This window comes from Macrotis lagotis, chromosome 3 (assembly GCF_037893015.1).
Source record: "Macrotis lagotis isolate mMagLag1 chromosome 3, bilby.v1.9.chrom.fasta, whole genome shotgun sequence".
Taxonomy (NCBI): Eukaryota; Metazoa; Chordata; class Mammalia; order Peramelemorphia; family Peramelidae; genus Macrotis; species Macrotis lagotis.
In genome coordinates this window covers 37761675-37782731 of record NC_133660.1, presented here as the reverse complement: position 1 = coordinate 37782731, position 21057 = coordinate 37761675, and the positions used below count along the sequence as shown (strand labels likewise).

The 21057-nt window shown below is 38.4% G+C and overlaps 1 protein-coding gene across 11 annotated transcripts in view; it reads left to right on the top strand.

Moving 5' to 3' along the window:
- Positions 1–21057, top strand: part of CCDC158 (coiled-coil domain containing 158) — a 112788-nt gene that overhangs the window by 66042 nt on the left and 25689 nt on the right. For all 11 annotated transcript variants that reach the window (XM_074228494.1, XM_074228491.1, XM_074228497.1 and 8 more), the window contains 5 exons: positions 1393–1551; positions 4077–4169; positions 15133–15261; positions 18664–18827; positions 20065–20124. In XM_074228494.1, coding sequence (XP_074084595.1) covers positions 1393–1551; positions 4077–4169; positions 15133–15261; positions 18664–18827; positions 20065–20124 — 605 coding nt within the window. The remainder of the gene's footprint in view (positions 1–1392; positions 1552–4076; positions 4170–15132; positions 15262–18663; positions 18828–20064; positions 20125–21057) is intronic.

The window sequence follows — 21057 nt, the reverse complement described above, 5'->3', positions numbered from 1 at the left end:
AGGAACATCAAGAGAGAATTCCTGGGGCTAGATGCAAGTCAGACAAGAAGGCCTGAGGTCACCTTTCCCAGATTGAGATTCTGAGTTGATTTTGGACTCATCCTGCCTAGAGGAAAACTGGGTAATCTGCTACAGAACTGGTGCCATTGATACCACAAGGCAAAGCAGCTGACATTATTCTTGGGTTCCTTGACATAATAATTTTTCAGTTCCTCATCTTTCTATCTTATCTTGATCCTTTTTCTTTTTTCCATGTCTGTGCCAGTAGAACCCACTTTGCTTAACATCATTGAGAGTACTTAATTTTAACAAGGTTATTGTCATTAACTGTCTCAGACAAGGGAGAGTAGCTTCTAGAGTGAGAAAGTACATTGCTTCCCAATCCTGGATAAGGCCAGTTTGCCTTACCTAATTAGAAAAGGGAAAAATACTTAAAGTGACACCAATAGAGTGTTTGTACTCCTATATTTTCCACATACCTCTTGCCCTCCTCTGTCCACTGAAACATGAAGTACTGACTGATGTTGAAATTTGAATGTTTGAATGACTTGGAGGGAAGAAAATCAGATTAAAGTCACACTATTTGGACACCAATCCTAACTCTGCTACAATATTCTGATTCTGCCATTTTGGGCAAATCATTTTAACTGCATTGAGTTTTGTTTTTGCATCTGTAAAATAGGACCATAGAATTTGGGACTGGGAGTGAGGGACCTTAGAGATCATCTGATCCAACCTCCTCATTTTACAGATGAGAAAACAAAAGCTTATGGGGGAGGGGAGACTATCAATTGGTCAAAGTAACATAGATAGTTAAGGAAGAATTTAACTCAGGTCCTTGGACTCTCTAATTATGGTCCCTTTCAACTTTAAAATCTAATTTGCTCAGTGTTTTGTGGGTCTCTGTATTTTTACATTTTGGTGTTGAATTATTATGATGCAAATTAGGTGATGATGATTCAGCTGAGTTTTGTACAGTCTTGAAAAATGGCAATTGACAAAAGATGTCAAATGGACATATCCTCTGAAGTAATAATTTAATTTCAGTTTGGTATGGTGGATATCTGCACTTCTGAAAAGCATTAGTTCTTTTTACAAGTAAACACATAGTTACAATAATTTATTTAGTGGAAATTCATCAAATACTTTATTTACTAAATCTGGAAGAAACAATCATAGGGCTAATTAGCATAGATCCATAGTAGCCTTGTCTACTTCCTCTTGGTCTCACTAATAAATAAATAAGTAAGTAAATAAGTAAATAAATAATTGAATAGGATAAAAATAATTTAACATGAAAGTTAGGTTTCACTGAATCAATAGCTTACATTTCTATCACCTAGTAATAGCAGTCAGATTATCCCAGAGATACTTTCTTCTCTGTAATCATAGGAGAAGCGTTTCTTAAAAGAAGAAAAAAATAAGCTAAGTCAAGAATTGAACATTGTTGCAACGGAAAAAAACAAAATGGCTGGGGAGCTGGAGATTCTGAGATCCCAAGAGAGGCGCTTGAAAGAAAAAGTTGCCAACATGGAAGTTGCTCTTGATAAGGTAATTGTTATTTGAATTGATCATTTGACTTAAAAAAAAAGATTTTTATTCTGAACACAAACACTATCAGAATGAACATTTTCATATGCATGGAGGATGCAAAAAGAGGATTGTCAATGAGCTCACAATTCTCCATTTCATAATGCTTATTTTTTTAATTAATAAATTAAACTTGTTTTTAAATATTTGAAAACTGTCCACTTGTCTATACTTCTTTCCAAGCTCTTTTTCATTCTGTGTATTTTGAAATATATCTTTTTGCTAACCCCCTTTTTCCCTTAAAACCCCATCCTCAATTTAAAAATTTAAACAAAACAAAACAAAACCTTGTAACAAATAAGTACAGTTAAGCAAAATGAATTCATATTGTGGCCCTGTCCAAAAACATAGGTCTCTTCGCCTTGTGTCCAATACTTCTCTATCAGGAGTGGATAATATGCTTTAGCATAAGTCTTCTGGAGATGTGGTTTTTTATTACATTGATCAAAGTTAAGTTTTTCAGTGTTGCTTATTTTGTATAATGTTCTTTTGGTTTTATTTAAAGTGACATTGATTCATACCTCCCAAGATTTTCTGAAATGATCTTTTTATCATTTCTCATGGTGCAATAAGATAGCATTGCATTTTTATAACAGTTTGTGTAGCTGTTATTCAGTTGATGGGCATCCACATAATTTCTAGTTCATATCTTTTTTTTTTCCTTTCAGGCTCAAGTAGTTTTTTTAATTCTTTTTTTTTTAGGTTTTTTTTTTTAGGGGTTTTTTTGCAAGGCAAACGGGGTTAAGTGGCTTGCCCAAGGCCACACAGCTAGGTAATTATTAAGTGTCTGAGACCGGATTTGAACCCAGGTACTCCTGACTCCAGGGCCAGTGCTTTATCCACTGCGCCACCTAGCCACCTCCCCCAACCAAGATTTATTTAACTATAATGAGGAGGTTTTTTTTTTAAAAATGTTCAATGTTTCTTAAATTATCCTCCTTTAACCTTTTTTAGGTCATTTTATTTTTAATATCTTCTATTTTACATTTACTTGTATTTTTTGCTCTTTAGTTTGTTCTCATAATTATTCCAAGTATTGTACCAAGACCTTTGTCCTGTTCTCCACTTAGGGGTGGAGTAGTGGCTTTTCTTGGTCCTATTCTGGTCACTTGGATTCCTATGTTTCCTTTGGTTAGGGCCCTGGATATTTCCAGACTTCCTATGGTGTTTCAGGACATAGTGTTGGGGACCTCAGATTCCTGGGCTGTTTTGGTCTAGGTGTAAGTGTAGGTGTAGGTGTAGGTGTAGGTGTAGGTCTAGGTCCTTCAGACTACTCCCATTGCTGGTGGCTTCCAAGGTCTCCACAGCATGATTCTGACTCTGGCATTTTTTCTGTGGGTAGGGGGAGGGCTCTGCTCTTATTGTCTCTTAGACACAATGCTCATAGGCAAACCTTTGTGTTTGGGTCTTCTCCTGTCATGCTGGAAGGATACTGGTTTGTTTGCCTTGCTCATGCTGGCTTTAATTATCAATTCTCATTGAATTCTTTAATAATTATTTATCTTGTATAATTTTTTAGTTTTTTCTAGAGTAGATGTGGGGGGGAAGTCTGCCACCTTTCTAGAAGTCATCTTGACTGGAAGTAACAATTTCTGTTCAAACTATTTCTCAACATAATTTACAGAAAAAAATTCTGAGTTGGAAGGGACCTCAGTAAATAAGCCAACTTATCACTAAGCAAAAGTCCCCTCTATATCCTAGTTCAGGGCTGTCCAAAGTGCAATTGGCAGGCTGCATGCAGCCCACAGTGTGATTTTATACAGCCCCCTGTGATTTTACTAAATACTTTAGTAATTGAAGCTGAGCTATCACAGAGCCTTTACTAAAATGGCAACTCAAAATATATTGTCTATTGTTTCAATAAAAATTTGTAAAAGTAAGTTGGACAGTCCTACTTTAGATAAAAAACGTGGTCATCGAAAATCTGCTAGAAATCTTTCACAATGAGAAGAGAATTAGAGATCTGTGCAAAGCAGCTCATTTTGGGAGGAAGGGAGGAGAGTGAGAGAGTTAATTTTTAGATAGTTTTCCCTCCCTTAACACCTCACTTTCTGTCTTTGTACTTTCTATCTTTTGATCCCAGCTCTGTTCTTTGCTGTTGTTGAATTGTTTCAGCCCTGTCTGACTCTTTATGAACCCATTTTGGAGTTTTCTTGGTGAAGATACTGGAGTGGTTTGCCATTTCTTCAGGTCATTTTACAGATGAGTAAATGAAGGCAAACAGGATTAAGTGACTTGCCCAGGGTCTCAGAGCTAGTAAGTGTCTGAGGCTGGAACTAAGCTCAGGTTTTTTTTTTACTTCAGGTCCAGTGCTCTATCCACTGTATCACAAAGCTGCCCATGTGTGTTTTAGTCTAATTCTAACTGCTCATGTGTGTTCTTGTCTAACTCTAGCTTAATCAAGACCTCTCAGGATTTATTCAGATGATAGATTTGGGAAAATTAATTGGTTCACTGTCAAAGTCTATGTGTTTGTTTGATTGTAGGCATCTTTGCAGTTTGCAGAATGTCAAGACATAATCCAGCGTCAGGAGCAAGAATCAATACGCTTGAAACTGCAGCACACGTTGGATGTAAAGGTAAGGTCTAGCTCTGAAAATAACTCTACAAAAGCCCTGAAATTTGGGACAGTGACCCCCTTACCTCAGAGCAGGACCCAACTTTAGCATCGGGATCAAAGTGAAGAAATAAGCTGGAAAAATGAACAAACAACAACAAAAACCTACCCATAGAAAGTTACAGTGGTGACAGGAAGATCAAAACAGAAACTCAGAAATTTGCTATATCCAAAGCCTCAAAGAAAAATGTAAATTAGTTTCAGGCCCCAAAACAATTTCCCATGAGAACTCAAAAAGATTTTAAAGGTCAAATAAAGGGCAGTTAGATGCTGCAGTGGGATAGAGTACTGGCCCTGGAGTTAGGAGGACTTAAGTTCAAATCTGGCCTCAGACACTTAATTACCTAGCTATGTGACCTTGGACAAGTCTCTTAACCCTATTGCCTTAAATAAAATTTTAAAAAAAGATCAAATAAAAGAGGTTTGAGGAAAACTAGGTAAAGAAATGTGAGTGATACAAGAAAATCATGACAAGGGGTGGCTGGGTGGCTCAGTTGATAAACCACCGGCCCTGGAGTCAGGAGTACCTGGGTTCAAATCTGGTCTCAGACATTTAATGATTACCTAGCTGTGTGGCCTTGGGCAAGCCACTTAACCCCATTGCCTTGCAAAAATCTAAAAAAAAAATCATGACAAAAAAAGTCAACAGCTTGGTAAAGGAAGCACAAAAAGTACTGAAGAAAATATCACCTTAAAAAACAGAATAGACCAAATGGAAAAAAGTTAAAAAATCCACTGAAGAGAAGAACTCCTTAAAAAGCAGACTTGACCATATGGGAAAAGTTATACAAAAGTTCATTGAAGAAAATAACTACTTAAGAAGTAGTATTGGCCAAATAGAAGAGAAGGTAAAGAAAGCCCACTGAAACAAATAATTCCTTAAAAATTAGAATTGATTACCTGGAAGCTAATGACACCAGGAGATACCAAGAAACAATAAAACAAAATCAAAAGGATGAAAAATCAGAAGAAAATGTGAAATAGCTCATTGAAAAAACCATTGATCTGGAAAATAGATTGAGAAGAGATAATTTAAGAATTATCCAATCATGATAGACACAATATTTGAAGAAATTATCAAGAAAAACTTCCAATACTCTAGGGTAAAATAGAAACTGAAAGAATCTGATGATTACCACCTGAAAATGAAATGAAAAAATGAAAACATGCAGGAATATCATAGCCAAATTCCAGAGTTTCCAGGTCATGAACAACATTTTGTAAGCAGATTTAACAGTTTCTATATTAAAGGATCAGAGGCCTTAGAATATAATACTCTGGAGAACAAAGGAGCCAGGATTACAACTAAGAATCACCTACCCAGCCCTAATGAAAAGCCCAGAGCTGAATAGAAAATTTAACTTTCAAATACAAGACTCAAGAGAAGCTTAAAAAGATAAACAGGATAAAGAAAAGAATAAAGCTAAATTGTTTACATTCCTATGTGGGAAGATGAAATTTACCACATTTCCCATGTATAAGATGCACCTTAATTTGGGGGCCCAAAATTTGAAAAAAAAATGTATTCTATAAAGTTATTGAACTTGTTTTAGTCATCATAAAATTGATGCAACTCCTCATCACTGTCAAAACTCCCATCCATGAACTCATCTGTGTTTGATGACGAATCACTGTCTTAGGAGAGGCTCTGACGGTTCTCTTGCCTGGGCTCTGGTCTGGGGTTGACCACGAGCTCTCTCTGGGCAAGTCTGGTGCATGGACGCATGCTTAGTTTATAATGTCTTCATGAACCTGAAGCACTCATTATGTCTTCCTTTGAAATTAGTCACTTCTTTTTCATCAACAGCTCTTCTTGCCTCCTGCTGAACTATCTTTGTGGACACAGGAATTCCAATGGCCCTTTGCTCTTCAATCCATCTCTTCAACTCTTTCTCAAACTCAGGCCATTTGGCTGCCTTGCCTCTCATGGGCTTCTTCTGCCAGGGTGTTTTCAGTTGGTTTCTTTTTCCCAAAACCAGCTTCTGGTTGTTTTTTTAATTGGAGGAGGAAGATCAAACTGATGTCCGGCAGCATGATTTCTATTCCCTTTTGCAAAATGGATCACTTTGTTGTTTTTTTAATTAAAGATTTAATTTATTTTGGGTTTTACAATTTTTCCCCTAATCTTACTTCCCTCTCCCCACCTCCACAGAAGGTAATTTGTCAATCTTTACATTGTTTCCATGGTATGCATTGATCCAAATTGAATGTGATGAGAGAGAAATCATATCCCTAAGGAAGAAACAAAGTATAAGAGATAACAAGATCAGACAATAAGATATCAGTTTTTTTTTTCTAAATTTAAGGTAATAGTCCTTGGTCTTTGTTCAAACTCCACTGTTGTTTCTCTGGAAAGAGAAGGTATTTTCCATTGCAGATGGCCCAAATTGTCCCTGATTGTTGCACTGATGGAATGAGCGAGTCCATCAAGGTTGATCATCACCCCCATGTTGCTGTTAGGGTATATAATGTTTTTCTGGTTCTGCTCATCTCACTCAGCCTCCAGGCTTCCCTGAATTCCCATCCCTCCTGTTTCTAAAAGAACAATAGTGTTCCATGACATACATATACCACAGTTTGCTAAGCCATTCCCCAATTGAAGGACATTTACTTGATTTCCAATTCTTTGCCACCACAAACAGGGCTACTATAAATATTTTTGTACAAGTGATGTTTTTACCCTTTTTCATCATCTCTTCAGGGTATAGACCCAGTAGTGGTATTGCTGGATCAAAGGGTATGCACATTTTTGTTGCCCTTTGGGTGTAATTCCAAATTTCTCTCCAGAAAGGTTGAATGAGTTCACAGCTCCACCAATAATGTAATAGTGTCCCAGATTTCCCACAACCCTTCCAACAATAATCATTGTCCTTTCTGGTCATATTGGCCAGTCTGAGAGGTGTGAGGTGGTACCTTAGAGAAGTTTTAATTTTCATTTCTCTAATAAGTAATGATTTAGGAGCAATTTTTTATATGACTATGGATTGCTTTGATCTCATCTGTAAATTGCGCACATCACACATCCTTTGACCATTTGTCAATTGAGTAATGACTTTTTTTTCAAATTGGTTCACTTTGAACTTGAATTCAGCACTGTACAAAAATCCTTTCTGAGCCATTTCTGGGCAGATTTTAGCAAAATGTAACCTAATATACCAATATCAAATGTCAAACATTGAGCACAAAGACAAGTGTGAAAAAGTGGGAAATGCAAGTCAAAAAATCTATAACCACTGTATAAGATGCACCCAGTTTTTAGATTCCAGATTTTCTAAAAAGAGTGCAGCTTATACATGGGGAAATATGATATAACTCCTAAGAATTTTCTCACAACTAGATCAGTTAGTGTACAGAGATGTCACAGATGTGAGTTGAATATGGAGGGGAAGATAGGGAGGAATGCTTGAATCTTACTCTCATTAGAATTGTCTCAAAGAAGGAAAAAAAACTACAATCATTTGGTTGTAAAAATCTATTTTATCCTATGGGGAAGTAGGAAGGGAAGATGATAACAGAAGGTGAGGAGGGTTGTATTAGAAGGAAGGGCAGATTGGGGGGGGTAGTCAGATGCAAAACATCTGACTTGGACAAATAGGGGAAAAAAAGATGGTGGAAATACCATAATCCTAAGTGTGAAAAAATGTTTACAGCAGATTTCTTCTAATAAAGTCCTCATTATATATAGTTCTATCATTTTTTTTTTAGATTTTTTTTTCAAGGCAATGGGTTTAAGTGGCTTGCCCAAGGCCACACAGCTAGGTAATTATTAAGTGTCTGAGGTCGGATTTGAACCCAGGTACTCCTGACTCCAAGGCCAGTGCTCTATTCACTGTGCCACCTAGCTGCCCCTAGTCCTCATTATATATAAAGAACTGAATCAAATTTATAAGAATACAAGCCCAATTGATAAATGGTCTAAGGATATCAACAGGAGTTTCTGACTAAGTAATCAAAGCTATCTTTTCGTCATAGGAAAAAGTGGTCTAAATTACTATTACTATTGATTAGAGAAATGCAAATTAAATAAATAACCCTATACCTTTTAGATTGACTATTATGACAGAAAAGGAAAAGACAAATGTTGGAGGGGATGTGGAAAAATTGAGCGCTATTGCACTGTTGGTACAATTGCGAACTGATTCGACCATTCTAGGGAACAGTTTGGAGTTATGCTCAAAGGACTATACTACTGCATACCTTTGATAAAACAATACCACCACTTGGTCTCTATCCCAGAGAGATACAAAACAAAAAGGAAAAAATGTGTGTGTGTGTGTGTGTGTGTGTGTGTGTGTGTGTGTGTGTACGTGCATGTGTGTACAAAAATATAGCAGCAGCTCTTTTTGTTGTGGCAAAGAATTGGAAATTTAGGGTATGTATATCAATTGGGGAATGACTGAACAAATGTTAGCATATGATTGTGATAGAATATTACCAGGCTATAAAAAATAACTAGCAGGATGCTCTCAGAGAAATCTGTAATGACTTGCCTTACATGAACTGATTGAAAGTGAAATGAACAGAACCAGAAGAACATTGTACAGAGTAATAGCAATATAGTATGATGTACAATATTGTTGGATATTCCCAGCTATATAGTGCAAATATTCCCAGCTATACAGAGATCCAAGATAATTCCAAAGGACTTATGATGAAAAATGCTATCCACTCCCAGAGGAAGAACTGATGGAATCTGAATATAGATCAAATCATACTTTTTTCATTAGTTTTCTTGACTTTTTTATTTGTGTTTCTTTTGCAAAATGGATAATATGGAAATAATGGTTTGCATGTCTATACATGTATAACCTGTCTCAAACTGACTATATTCTCAAGGACGGGGAGGAGGGGAAGAGACAGAAATAATTTGGAACTTAAACTTTTAAAAAAATGTTTAAAATTGTGGGAAAATAAAATATTAAAAGAATTTTTAAAAATTATCCTACTTTTGGGCGGAGCCAAGATGGTGACCGGAGAGGATCCTCTCTTAGGTGCTCTCTCTCTCTCTCTCTCTCTCTCTCTCTCTCTCTCTCTCTCTGATATTTCCAAACTTATAAAATAAGGACTCTAACTGGATTTTCAAGAGACAGAACCCACAGAGGGATCCAGTGAGGCAGTTCTCCACCCCAAGGTAACCTGGAAAAGAGGAGAAAGGCTCTGCTCCATGGGGTTGGAGAGGCAGCCCACCAGAGTGAAGGAACTTCAGCCTCCCAGAGGCAACCCCAGGGTGCTGGGAGCCTGGGCTTCCGGAAGCAGGGGCAGTTTCCTGATCTACACCCTGGGGAGCAGCAGGCACAACTTGGAAGATCAGCAGGGGTTGGGGCCTCTGCCAGAGCTGAAGCCCAGCTCTCAGGGCACTCAGCAAGCAGCGTGGCCTGGGCAACCCAGATCCAGGAACTGGAAGCAGGTGGAGCCGGGAAGCAGGAGCCCCCAGGCATGAGTGCTGAGCCTAAGGAAGGAAGTGGAGAGAGAATACTGAGGTGCATCCTCTGCCCCTGGAACAGGACTCTGGGGCTCTGACCATATTCAGATCCTTATAGCAGTCTAGGCCCCCCCCATAGAACAGCAGGACCTGCCCCCACCTCAGCCCCATGGCAGAGGGGTGCGCTTGTGGTCATTCACAGACCAGGAGGGAAGACAGAGCCTCACACATGGAGATCCTTGTGGGAGGGTGTCCCAATAATATTCAAAAGCTCAAGGAGCACCCCAAAACCAGGCACAGGCTGGAGAAATGAATAAGAGAAAGAAGAGGAACACCATTTACAAATACTTTGTCTATGATTCCAAGAAGGATCAAAATACTCAATCTGAAGATGAGGAAGTACAAGCTCCTGCATCGAAAGACTCCAAGAAAAACAGAAATTGGGCTCAGGCTATGACAGAACTCAAAAAAGACTTTGAAAATCAAGTGAGGGAGATAGAAGAAAATTTGGGAAAAGAAATGAGAGAGATGCAGGAAAAACATGAAAAAGAAGCCAGAGGCTTAGTCAAGGAGATTAAAAAAAATGCTGAAGAAAATAACATGTTAAAAACCAGCATAAGTCAAATGGATAAAACAGTTCAAAAAGTTGTTGAGAAGAATGTTTTAAAAAGCAGAATTGGCCAAATGGAAAAGGAGATAAGAAAGCTCTCTGAGGAAAATAAATCCTTCAGATGTAGAATGGAACTGAGGGAAGCTGCTGATTTTACGAGAAATCAAGACAATACTTCAAAACCAAAAGAATGAAAAATTAGAAGATAATGTAAAACATCTCATTGAAAAAACAACTGATATGGAAAACAGATTAAGGAAAGATAATTTAAAAATTATTGGAACACCTGAAAGTCATGATCAGGTAAAGAGCCTTGACATCATTTTCAAACAATTACTACAGGAAAATTGCCCTGATAGCTTAGAAGCAAAGGACAAAATAGAAATGGAGAGAATCTACTGATCTCCCCGAGAAAGAGCTCCAAAAAAACAAAAACAACAACCCCAGGAATATTATAGCCAAGTTCCAGAAATACCAAGTCAAAGAGAAAATATTACAAGCAGCCAGAAGGACACAATTCAAATATCATGGAGCACACAGGATTTAGCAGCAACTACATTAAAAGCTTGTAGGGCTTAGAATACAATATTCTGGAAGGGAAAAGAGCTTGGAATGCAACTGAGAATCAACTACCCAGCAAAACTGAATGTCCTCTTCCAGGGAAAAAGATGGACTTTCAATGAACCAGGGGAATTTCAAATGTTCCTGTTGGAATAGCCAGAGCTGAACAGAAAGTTTCATCTTCAAATACAGGACTCAGGTGAAGCATAGAGAGTGGAGGAGAAGGGGAAATATGAGGGACTTGATGATGATGAACTGCATGTATTCCTGCATAGAGAAATGACACTGATAATACTCATGTGAACCTTCTCATTTAATAGAGTAGGTAGAAGGAGCTTTTATAGATGAAGCACAGGAGAGAGATAAATTTGAAAATATGATATAGTGTAAAAATGGAATCAGTGGTTAAAAGGGAAATGTGATGGAAGAAAGAAAAAGGAGAGGGGGAATAGGCTAAGATATTTCATGTAATAAGACTTTTTAATTACAGTGAGCTACTGCAATGATATGGAAGGGAGGAAGACAAGGGGTAATTAGGGAACTTTTGCTCTCATCAGAGGTGGCTAGGAGAGGGCATAGCATATATACTCAATGCAGCATAGACATCTAGAGTAAGAAGGAGAGAAGGGAGACAGGGGGAAGTGGGGGGATGTGAGTGATGGAGCAGAGAATGGATCATGGGGAGAGTGGTCAGATATAACACATTTTGGTTTTTTACTTTTTTTTTTCTGTTTTGCAAGGCAGTGGGGTTAAATGGCTTGCCCAAGGCCACACAGCTAGGTAATTATTAAGTGTCTGAGACTGGATTTGCACTCAGGTACTCCTGACTCCAGGGCCAGTGCTCTATCCACTGCACCACCTAGCTGCCCCCTTCTTTTACTTCTTGCAAGGGGCTGGTATTGGATGGCCTGTCTGGGACCATAGGGCTGGGTGGATGCTGGGCCTAAAGGGTGGTATGTGGGCTTGGGGCCTCTTGGCCCCAGGGTCGGGGATCTGTCTGCTGTGCCACTCAGCTACCCTGTAGTGCATTTAAGAAGAGGCACAGAGAGAAAGGAGAGAGAAGATATAGTATATGGTTGTTGTGTCACATATGTTCCAGGCTAAGAGCTATGAAGGGTTAACACAGAAATAGTTATGTGCTTTAACCAGCAAGATGTACTTCAGAGCTTAGATAAGGGAGTAGCTGCATGTCTGAGCTAACAAGGTGCATTCCCAGGCTCAGATAGATAGCGCATTCTGAGATAATTACCTTCTGCACTTTGTTTATCAACTCACTGTTTGGTTCTCAAAACAATCTTCTCTCTGTTTATCAAAACACTGTTTGGTTCTCAAAACAATCACCTAAGACATATACAAGGTATGCATGTGAAAAAAATGCTTGCTAAAACGCTTATGTAATTAGTTACGTAAATGTAGAGTATAAAAGTATGTATCCTGTGATCAATAAACGAACCAGCTTATGCATCATATTGATGTCAGCCTGAGTTCCCTCCTCCAGACTTGACATATGGTAGTGGGGAGGTATGAATGGAGGGAGTTGTGATCAACTATGGCAATGGTGGGAAAATATGTAAGCAGCTTTTGTGATGTACTTATAAAGAATGTGATCCCCCCCCCGCCCCATGACAGAGCTAGAGGTGTTGGAACACAGACTGAAGCACATTTATTATTATTGTTGTTATTATTGTTATTATTATTATTATTTGGGGGGTTGCAGGGCAAATGGGGCTGGGTGGCTTGCCTGGGGTCACACTGCTGGGTGATTGCTGGGTATCTGAAGCTGGATTTGAACTCAGGTGCTCCTGGCTCCAGGGCTGGTGCTCTGTCCACTGCGCAACCTGGCCACCCCTATTACTACTACTATTATTATTATTAATTGTTATTAATACTTATTTATTATTATTTGATTTTATTTTAGGTCAGTATCTGGGGCTGGATTTGGGCTCGGGTGCTCCTGGCTTCAGGGCCGGTGCTCCGTCAACTGCACCACCTGGCTGTACCTATTATGATTATGATTATGATTATGATTAATTTTAATTTTTTTCTCTTTCCTTTATTTTATCATTCATGCGGCTCTATACTTTTTGGAGGGAGGGGGTATTATGTTTACTCTTAAACAAGAATATTTTAGTAATGTATAAAAAATCTTTTGTACAAAAATAAGAACAAATAAATAATTAAAAATTATCCTGCTTTCTTGCTTCATGCCCCTTATTAACATTACATGAAAACACTTTTTCTATCAGTGCTTTGAGATAACTGCTAAGCCTCATTTCTTTTACAGTGTTTGGCTTCTTGGGTCAAAATCATCTTTGCCTGGTTCTTGAGGATGTTTATTATCTCCAGAAATAGTATTTATATATAAAATATTAGTCAATGTTGGGTCCATTGTTTTCTTTTTTGTTTGTTTGTTTCTTTTTTTAAGTTTTTTCAAGGCAAATAGGGTTAAGTGGCTTTCCCAAGGCCACACAGCTAGTTAATTATTAAGTGTCTGAGACGGGATTTGAACCCAGGTACTCCTGACTCCAGGGCCCGTGCTTTATCCACTATGACACCTAGCTGCCCCAAGTCCATTGCTTTCTTAATGGAATCAACTACAAAATATTCTTGCTCATATTCTTTGGTTCTTACTGCCCCAATAATCAATTTTATGATAAAAGGCATTCCCTACTTCTCTGCTGAGAAGTCTATGATCAAATAATTTTCCATGTCTGTTTGTCTAACACTTCAACTCCTGCTACACTTGGATTCTTAGCAGTTGGAGGTTTCTGCCTAGCAAATGTAGAAACTTTTTACCATTGGTAGCTGAAAATGGGCTCTGACATCCAAATCTTCATGATGCCTGCAGCCTACACTGAGATGTCTGAGCAGCATAAAGGGACCTTGAGGGAAAGTCAAAGAAAAAGAGGAAAACATGATTGCTTTTCTACTTGCTGTCAACCTGGAAATAATTTTGAATCTATTTCTATTACTGCCTTCTGTTATTCCAGCTTATGACATTATGATAAAATGCTATATTTTGTAAATAATGAAAAATTTTCATATCTAGCCAAATCCATTGAAAAGCAGGAGACATTTTTCTCCTATCAATCACACAACCTTTCTTAACCTCTTGACTTCATGTATATAGATCTTTAGAAGAACAAACCAGAATCTTTTTCTTTTTCTTTATAGATTTTTTTAATTGGTAGAATCTCTTGGTCATCTGCAAATTTTTTTTCCTGTCTTTTTTTTTTTAGGTTTTTGCAAGGCAATAAGGTTAAGTGGCTTGCCCAAGGCCACACAACTAGGTAATTATTAAGTGTCTGAGGTTAGATTTGAACTCAGGTCCTCCTTACTCTAGGGTCGGTGCTCTATCCATTGTGCCACCTAGCCGCCCCAATATTTCTGACAGTTCTTCATCCCCTCTCCAGACAGAGGAAGCTCGTTGCCTACACAGGCAGTCCATTTCACTTTTGGACAACTCTGATTATTAAGAATCCCCCCCCCCCCCCCTCAAATTCAGCCAAATTATCAAATCCCCTTCTGGGAATTTGTTTAGCTAACACAGCAGCCCCTGCTACACTTAGGTGAGATGGTATCACCACTAGGACATTGCTTTATAGCCTTTCCAGATATCTGTATATAAAGCACTAAAGGCAAACAGGACAAGAAAGTAACTCTTTTCTCGGTCTATGTTGATCTCAGATCTCAACTTGCTATAGATATCTGCAGCTTTCTTCGGTTGGTAGAATTTATTTTATACCAATTTCAGAGTTTTCTCATGACCCAAATATCTAAAAGTAACACATTTTTTTTTTTCATGATCACAAACAGACTTGGCTTTATACTATAAGAGACTCGGGTTTCTTATAGTACTCACTTGGAGAGCTCTACCTTCTGTTTTCTCAGTAGTAGGGTGCCTTTGGAGAATGGAGCTTTGGCCATACCACTATTTTTTGGGGTTTGTATCAGTTCTCCTAGACTTTCATCATGAAGTTATTCCCAGGTAATCTGAAGATAACCAATACATATATTTATGACTCTGAACTTGAAAGCATACATTGGACTATCTTGACAATCTGAATGAATACTCCTTCCTAAGAGTCTTTCCCTTAGAATAATTTAAAAATCAATCATGATTGGGCTTAATCAATTTTAGGTGGGTTAAGTTTTTTGTGATATTAAACTTTTTAAAATACTACATTCAATATTCAGTATTCAAATGCTAGTTGACATTTTGTAAAATAAAATTACATTTGGGTTTCATAATTTTTTGTGTTCAAAAGGCCAGAAATTCTTTGGAATATTTTGCTCATTTATATCCATATCCATATCTATATTACTTTATAGGAACTTCAGGGTCCAAGTTACACCCCAAGTTCTTCAGTGAAACAGCGCCTTATACCATCATTGCCTGCTTCCCGACCTCATTCTACTAATTTACCATCTTCCCAGTCTGCCATTAACTATGTATCACATGTAAGTATCTTTTCCAACTCCTGAGGCAAATAAGGGAATGCATATGTGCAACTTTAGTTCAAGACATTCTTCATAAAGGACAAAATAATATGTATGTATGTAACTGGGAATTATTCATTTTAATTGCTAGTTTGTAGAGCTAGATAGTTTTCCAAAAAATTTGTGGAGGTAAATTATGTAGTATACCATGTCTTGGTATTTACTTTCATTATTTCTGTTAAGGAGATAGCAGTTTTCTACTTCTCTCCTCTTCCAGTTATCTGTCTCTCCAATGACATCATCTATCCCCTTCCTCCTGGTCATACAATGAAGCCTTCCCATGTTCATCCTGCTCCTCAGCATCATGCCTTTGGGGTAATCCATAGCCCACGGCATCATAAGACTCTGTTACTTGAAGTCCTACAATATAAATGCCAGTTGTTCTTATTAGTCTCCAGTTTGGTGGTGATGTCATTCCCTGAGTCTTCTACAGCCCTATTGCAGAGGTCAGGCAGGAGGGCCCTTTTATTAAAAAGATGGGCATTTGTTTCTGGGCAAAGCTTTGGAGTCATTAAACTCCTGGTGCACTTTGTCAAAAGCAATCCTGCGTACTCTTCTTTTCAGTTCGTGTTCCTCCACAATGGATGATTCATACCTAGACAGGCAGTATTTATCCATGGTTAATATGGTGTGAATGCACTTGGATTTGATTTTTTTTCCCTTGTGGTAGTTGTGATTTAATTCTTTTTTTTTATTTTTTGTTTTTTTTTGCAAGGCAATGGGGTTAAGTGGCTTGCCCAAGGCCGCACAGCTAGGTAATTACTAAGTGTCTGAGGCTGGATTTGAACTCAGGTACTCCTGACTTCAGGGCCAGTGCTCTATCCACTGTGCCATCTAGCCGCCCCTTGGGATTTAATTCTTTTGAGTGATCATGAATCTCTAAGAAAAAGCTCTGCAATGATCTAAGGTGTGAGGGCATCACAATATCAATCTATCCCTAAACATTTATTCTGGCAGGACCTGCACTTAGCCCTGGAGAATCAAAGAAATTCTGAAACATGGCCCAACCCTCAAGAAACTCACAATCCTAAGGGGAACACACAGCCAGGAATGTACAGGACTTAGCAGTATGAAGGGAAAGTCGTGGCAGGGGAGAGCTGAGGGCCAGTGAAGGTCATGGGTACTAGTGTAGAAAAGAATCCATCTATAAAGGATCTGGCAAGAGATTCTCTAGAGCTTTGCAAATGTAATCAAAAGGACCTTAACCCCCAAAAAGGAAAGAAAACTGCCTGTGTCTATCTGCAAAACACACTAGAGATAGCCAAGTGATCCCAGAGGGAAGAGAATGGAAATGAGCCAGTCAGAGAAGGCATGTCCAGGTATGCAAAGTAGAGCAACATGGTCCTGGATGTCTGTGTCCAGGTGTGGAAAGCAGAGGCAACATGGTTCTGGATGTCCATGCCAGGTGTGCAAAGGAGAGGTGACATGATTCCGGCTGTCTATGCCAGGTGTGCAAAGGAGAGGTGACATGATCCTGGCTGTCCATGTCTAAATGTGCAAAGTAGAGGCAGCGTGGTCCTGGCTGTCCATGTCCAAGTGTGCAAAGAAGAGGGAACATGGATCCAGCTGTCCATGTTCAAATGTGCAAAGAGAGAACATGGACCCAGCTGTCCATGTCTAGGTGTGCAAAGTTGAGGCAGCATGGTCCTGGCTGTTCGTGTCCAGGTGTCCAAAGTGTCGAGAAAAGGGGAGAGGAGGAGCCTCAGAGTGCTTCAGTGAAATGGAGGAGGGGGAATGTGGGAGGCTTTAGGAAAGAGAAGGTGTGGGGAGTGAGTGGAAGAATCAGCTAGGGGATAAAAAGGACTGCCTTGTTGCAGAGGTCATAGTGACTTCCTTAAGTTCTTTCCTGCAGCTTGTAAGGCTAGGGGCCAGGGATTTGAAAGTAGAAGAAGCCAGTGAAGAATTTAACCTTTAAGTCAAGATCAAAAAGAGAATAAATGAAGTCAGAAAACATCCGGAAAGGTGGAGAGATTAGAGGTTGCAGAGAGGGCAAGGAATAAGTTTAGAAATGAGGTGGAAGATCTGAAAGGGTAGAAAGTTGTGATCAAATAGAAGAAAATCTGACTTTGTGAATGCATGGTGGTGAGTACCCTGGGGAGTACAAAAACAGTCTCAGACTATAGATCTGTGTTTGAAAGCAGCTTGTTTTCCCAAATAGGTTAAACCATTTCCCTTTTAATATTATTCTCCCTATACTTTTTGCCTTGCTAACTCAAAAGTAAACTCCTTAATCAAAATCAGGAAAGCAATCCACAAAATGACTGCAGCAATGTAAATGAAAAGACATCCCCCTTCACCCCCCAAAACAAAAACAAACAAAGCCAAAAACAAATAACTTGAATGTCCACATTTCTAATAAGAAAATAAAGAGGTGTTGAGCTAAGGGCAGGGAATATGTTACATACCTTCTGACAGTGTTGGTTGGCTTCTGGACCTGTGTTGTTGTTTTCTTCTTTAAAATATAAAGGCAGAGCTTGTTGGGAAGGAGAAGGATATATTAGTAAATGAAGGTAATGAAAAACAAAATAAGATGTCAGCATTTTAAAATAGTAAATATCAAACCCTACTTAAATTATTTAATGAATGCTGAGTAGAGTTCACTTGAGTGAGCGATTTTTTTCTTGTGATAAAAACTTTAGATTTGTAATATTTGAGCAGAAGATAACCAGTCAATTTTGTAAAATTGCATCACCTATGTGAAAAGGTAGAATGCAAAGAGATAATTACTATGGAAAAAAGGGACAATGATCTGTAAAACCTTTTATATTCAAGAATATATAGGACTGATTTTGAGAAAGAAGAGTTTCTTTTCATCATATATAAATGAGGAACTAGACTGAGTTCCTGAGGTTTCCACCAGTTTTAAAAATTATTATTTTTTAAGTTTTTAAAATTTATTTAAGGCAATGGGGTTAAGTGACTTGTCCAAGGTCACACAGCTAGGCAATTATTAAGTGTCTAAGGTCAGATTTGAACTCAGGTCCTCCTGCTCCAGAGTCAGTGCTCTATCCACTGCACCACCTAGCTGCCCCTAAAAATTATTTCTAATCAAATTAATAATTGCCTCCTATTTGAAATCCTTTAATCTGTTAGACAATGTTGAATATTTCCAGACCAATACAATGTGTAACATCTTTATTGAAAAGTAGAATGCTGGGGTGGCTAGGTGGTGCAGTGGATAAAGCACCGGCCCTGCAGTCAGGAGTACCTGGGTTCAAATCCCGTCTCAGACACTTAATAATTACCTAGCTATGTGGCCTTGGGCAAGCCACTTAACCCCATTTGCCTTGCAAAAAAAAAAAACTAAAAAAAAAAAGAAAAGTAGAATGTTAACTTGTTATATTTGTTGTGTGAACTATTCAGGTACCTGCCAAAGTTTCCATGCTGAAGGAAGACCCTACACGGGACTTAAAACAACTCCTTAATGAGCTGAGAAGTGTGATCAATGAGGAGCACCCTGTGTCTCTGGCTAAGCCTGATGGTGACATTGGAAGACAAGCCCCAGGAGGAGCCATTCACATGGGAATGTAAGTAGAATCTACCTTGGAGTGGTTGGTTGTGGGCTGCCCCATGTAGAGAGAGGGCTAGGAATGATGTCTGGGAACAAGAGGGAAAGGAGGATGGGAGAGAAAGGAGAGCAGGAGGAGATCAGATACACTAGTCAAAAAAGCATTGCGGCCTTAGAAGATCCATTTTAGTGCAAATAAGAACTGTTGGACAGATATGAAAAACTGAGGCTCAGTGAGGTGAATGGCAGAGCCAGGACTTCACTCATTCCTCTGTCAGAGAATTTTAGAATTTTCTTGTGTATGTGCTGTAATTCTCTATGCCATAGGGCCTGCCTTGTCTTATTACTTTAGCATCTTTTCTAGTATACAAGCCAGCATTACAGACAGCAGGACCCTAATTTTGCTTGCTTGCTGAATGAGGTAATGTTTATCCCCTTTTGAGAATTGAAACGTTTGGTCAGTGTTTAATAATCAGCTCTCTAAATACACATGTTCACAACACACTGAAGTCTGGACAATTAGCAAATCAATCAAGCTCTGGTTTGTAAGTATTTGCAGATTTCTGAGATGTAAATGCTCATACTGAAAATTTAACAGTCTCTGAGAAGAGGTCCTAGCCTACCCAAGACCTCCCTCCCTCCTTCAGCTAGGCAGAAGGAGAGCTGAGTTTGTCATGGCTCTTTTTATTTTTTTTTAGGTTTTTTTTTTTGCAAGGCAAATGGGGTTAAGTGGCTTGCCCAAGGCCACACAGCTAGGTAATTATTAAATGTCTTGAGACTGGATTTGAACCCAGGTACTCCTGACTGCAGGGCCGGTGCTTTATCCACTGCACCACCTAGCCACCCCTAAAAAACACTTGTCATGGCTCTTAACCCTGAATCCATCCCTAGTAGTCACTCAGGTTTCTACCCCTCTCCACATGACAAAACTGCAATCAGCAAACCTGAAAGCACAAAGTAAGGAAGCAAACATGGACAGAATGAGCAGCTGGAGGATGTGGAAAAGATTTAGTGCTCTGAAGGAGCTCTTTGGGAATTCCTTGCAATTCTCCTGACTAGTTCTCATCTGAAAGCTTTTGGAGTTTATGAAAAGAAAGTTTATTTGGAGGTTCAGGGACTCTCTTTGCAAACTTTCTTTGGAAACTCACTGTCTGTAGAAAGGTTAAATTTGTATGAGAAATCTGGGGCTCTGGAAGCTCTAATGAACACTTCTACTCCTCTACACGACAGTAACTGGGGTATATTTGTCTATACAGAGATGATGGAGTCAGAGATAGTCTTACTGAATCCAAACTGAGAACAGAGATGTTCAACAGGTAAGAAAAGCTGAAGTGATTTATAAGTCAAGAATTTGGGAAATATTAGCCCAACAGTTGGGGGGTCTAAATTTTGATTTTATTTCGGGTGTATTTTTTTTTACCATTCAGATTTATTATTTGTTTTAAACTTTATTTTCTTTGTTAAATTTTGAGTTCTAAATTCTTGCCTTCCCTCTTACCCTCTTCCACAACCACTCAGAAGGCAAGCAATAAGGATATCAATTATATACGTGAAATCATGCAAAACAAACTTCTGTATTTAAAAAAAGCAAGAAAATAAATTGAGAAAATCATATTTCAGTTTGCACTCATATTTCAGTTCAAAAGTTCTCTCTTTTTTTTATCATGGTTCTTTGGAATGGTTTGGGTCATTGTACTGATCGGAGAAGTCAAGTCTTTTCATAGCTGATCATCTTATATCCTTGATGCTACTGTGCACAATGATCTGATTCTTCTTATTTCACTTTGCATCAGTTCATATAGTTCTCTCCATGTTTGGGGGGCAATGTTTTTGAATGAACAATTTATAAGTATCTAGCTCACAAATTTGGTTAATTGAAGAAAAAGCTTTTGATAAAATGGAAAGAAGGAAATCTGCATTGCATATGTAAATGTGGCTAATTGCTTTCCCATCTTACTGGAATCATTTTTCTAGAAAAGTAGTCTGGTTTTAAGTTTTCCTGATTGCCTTATTATGAGCAAATAACTGAGCTAAACACTGGGATAGAAAATTAAATAAGACACATTCAAAGTCAGAAGACTTGAGTCCAAGTCCCAGCTCTTCTTTGACTGTGGCCAGGTTTTTGGGCCTCAGTTTTCTCATATATAAAATATCACCTGCCCTGTAGACCTAATAATATAAACTTTTTGGTTGAGGAAAGAAACTTATAAATCATAAAGCATTTAAATTTGTGAATTATTACCAAAGCA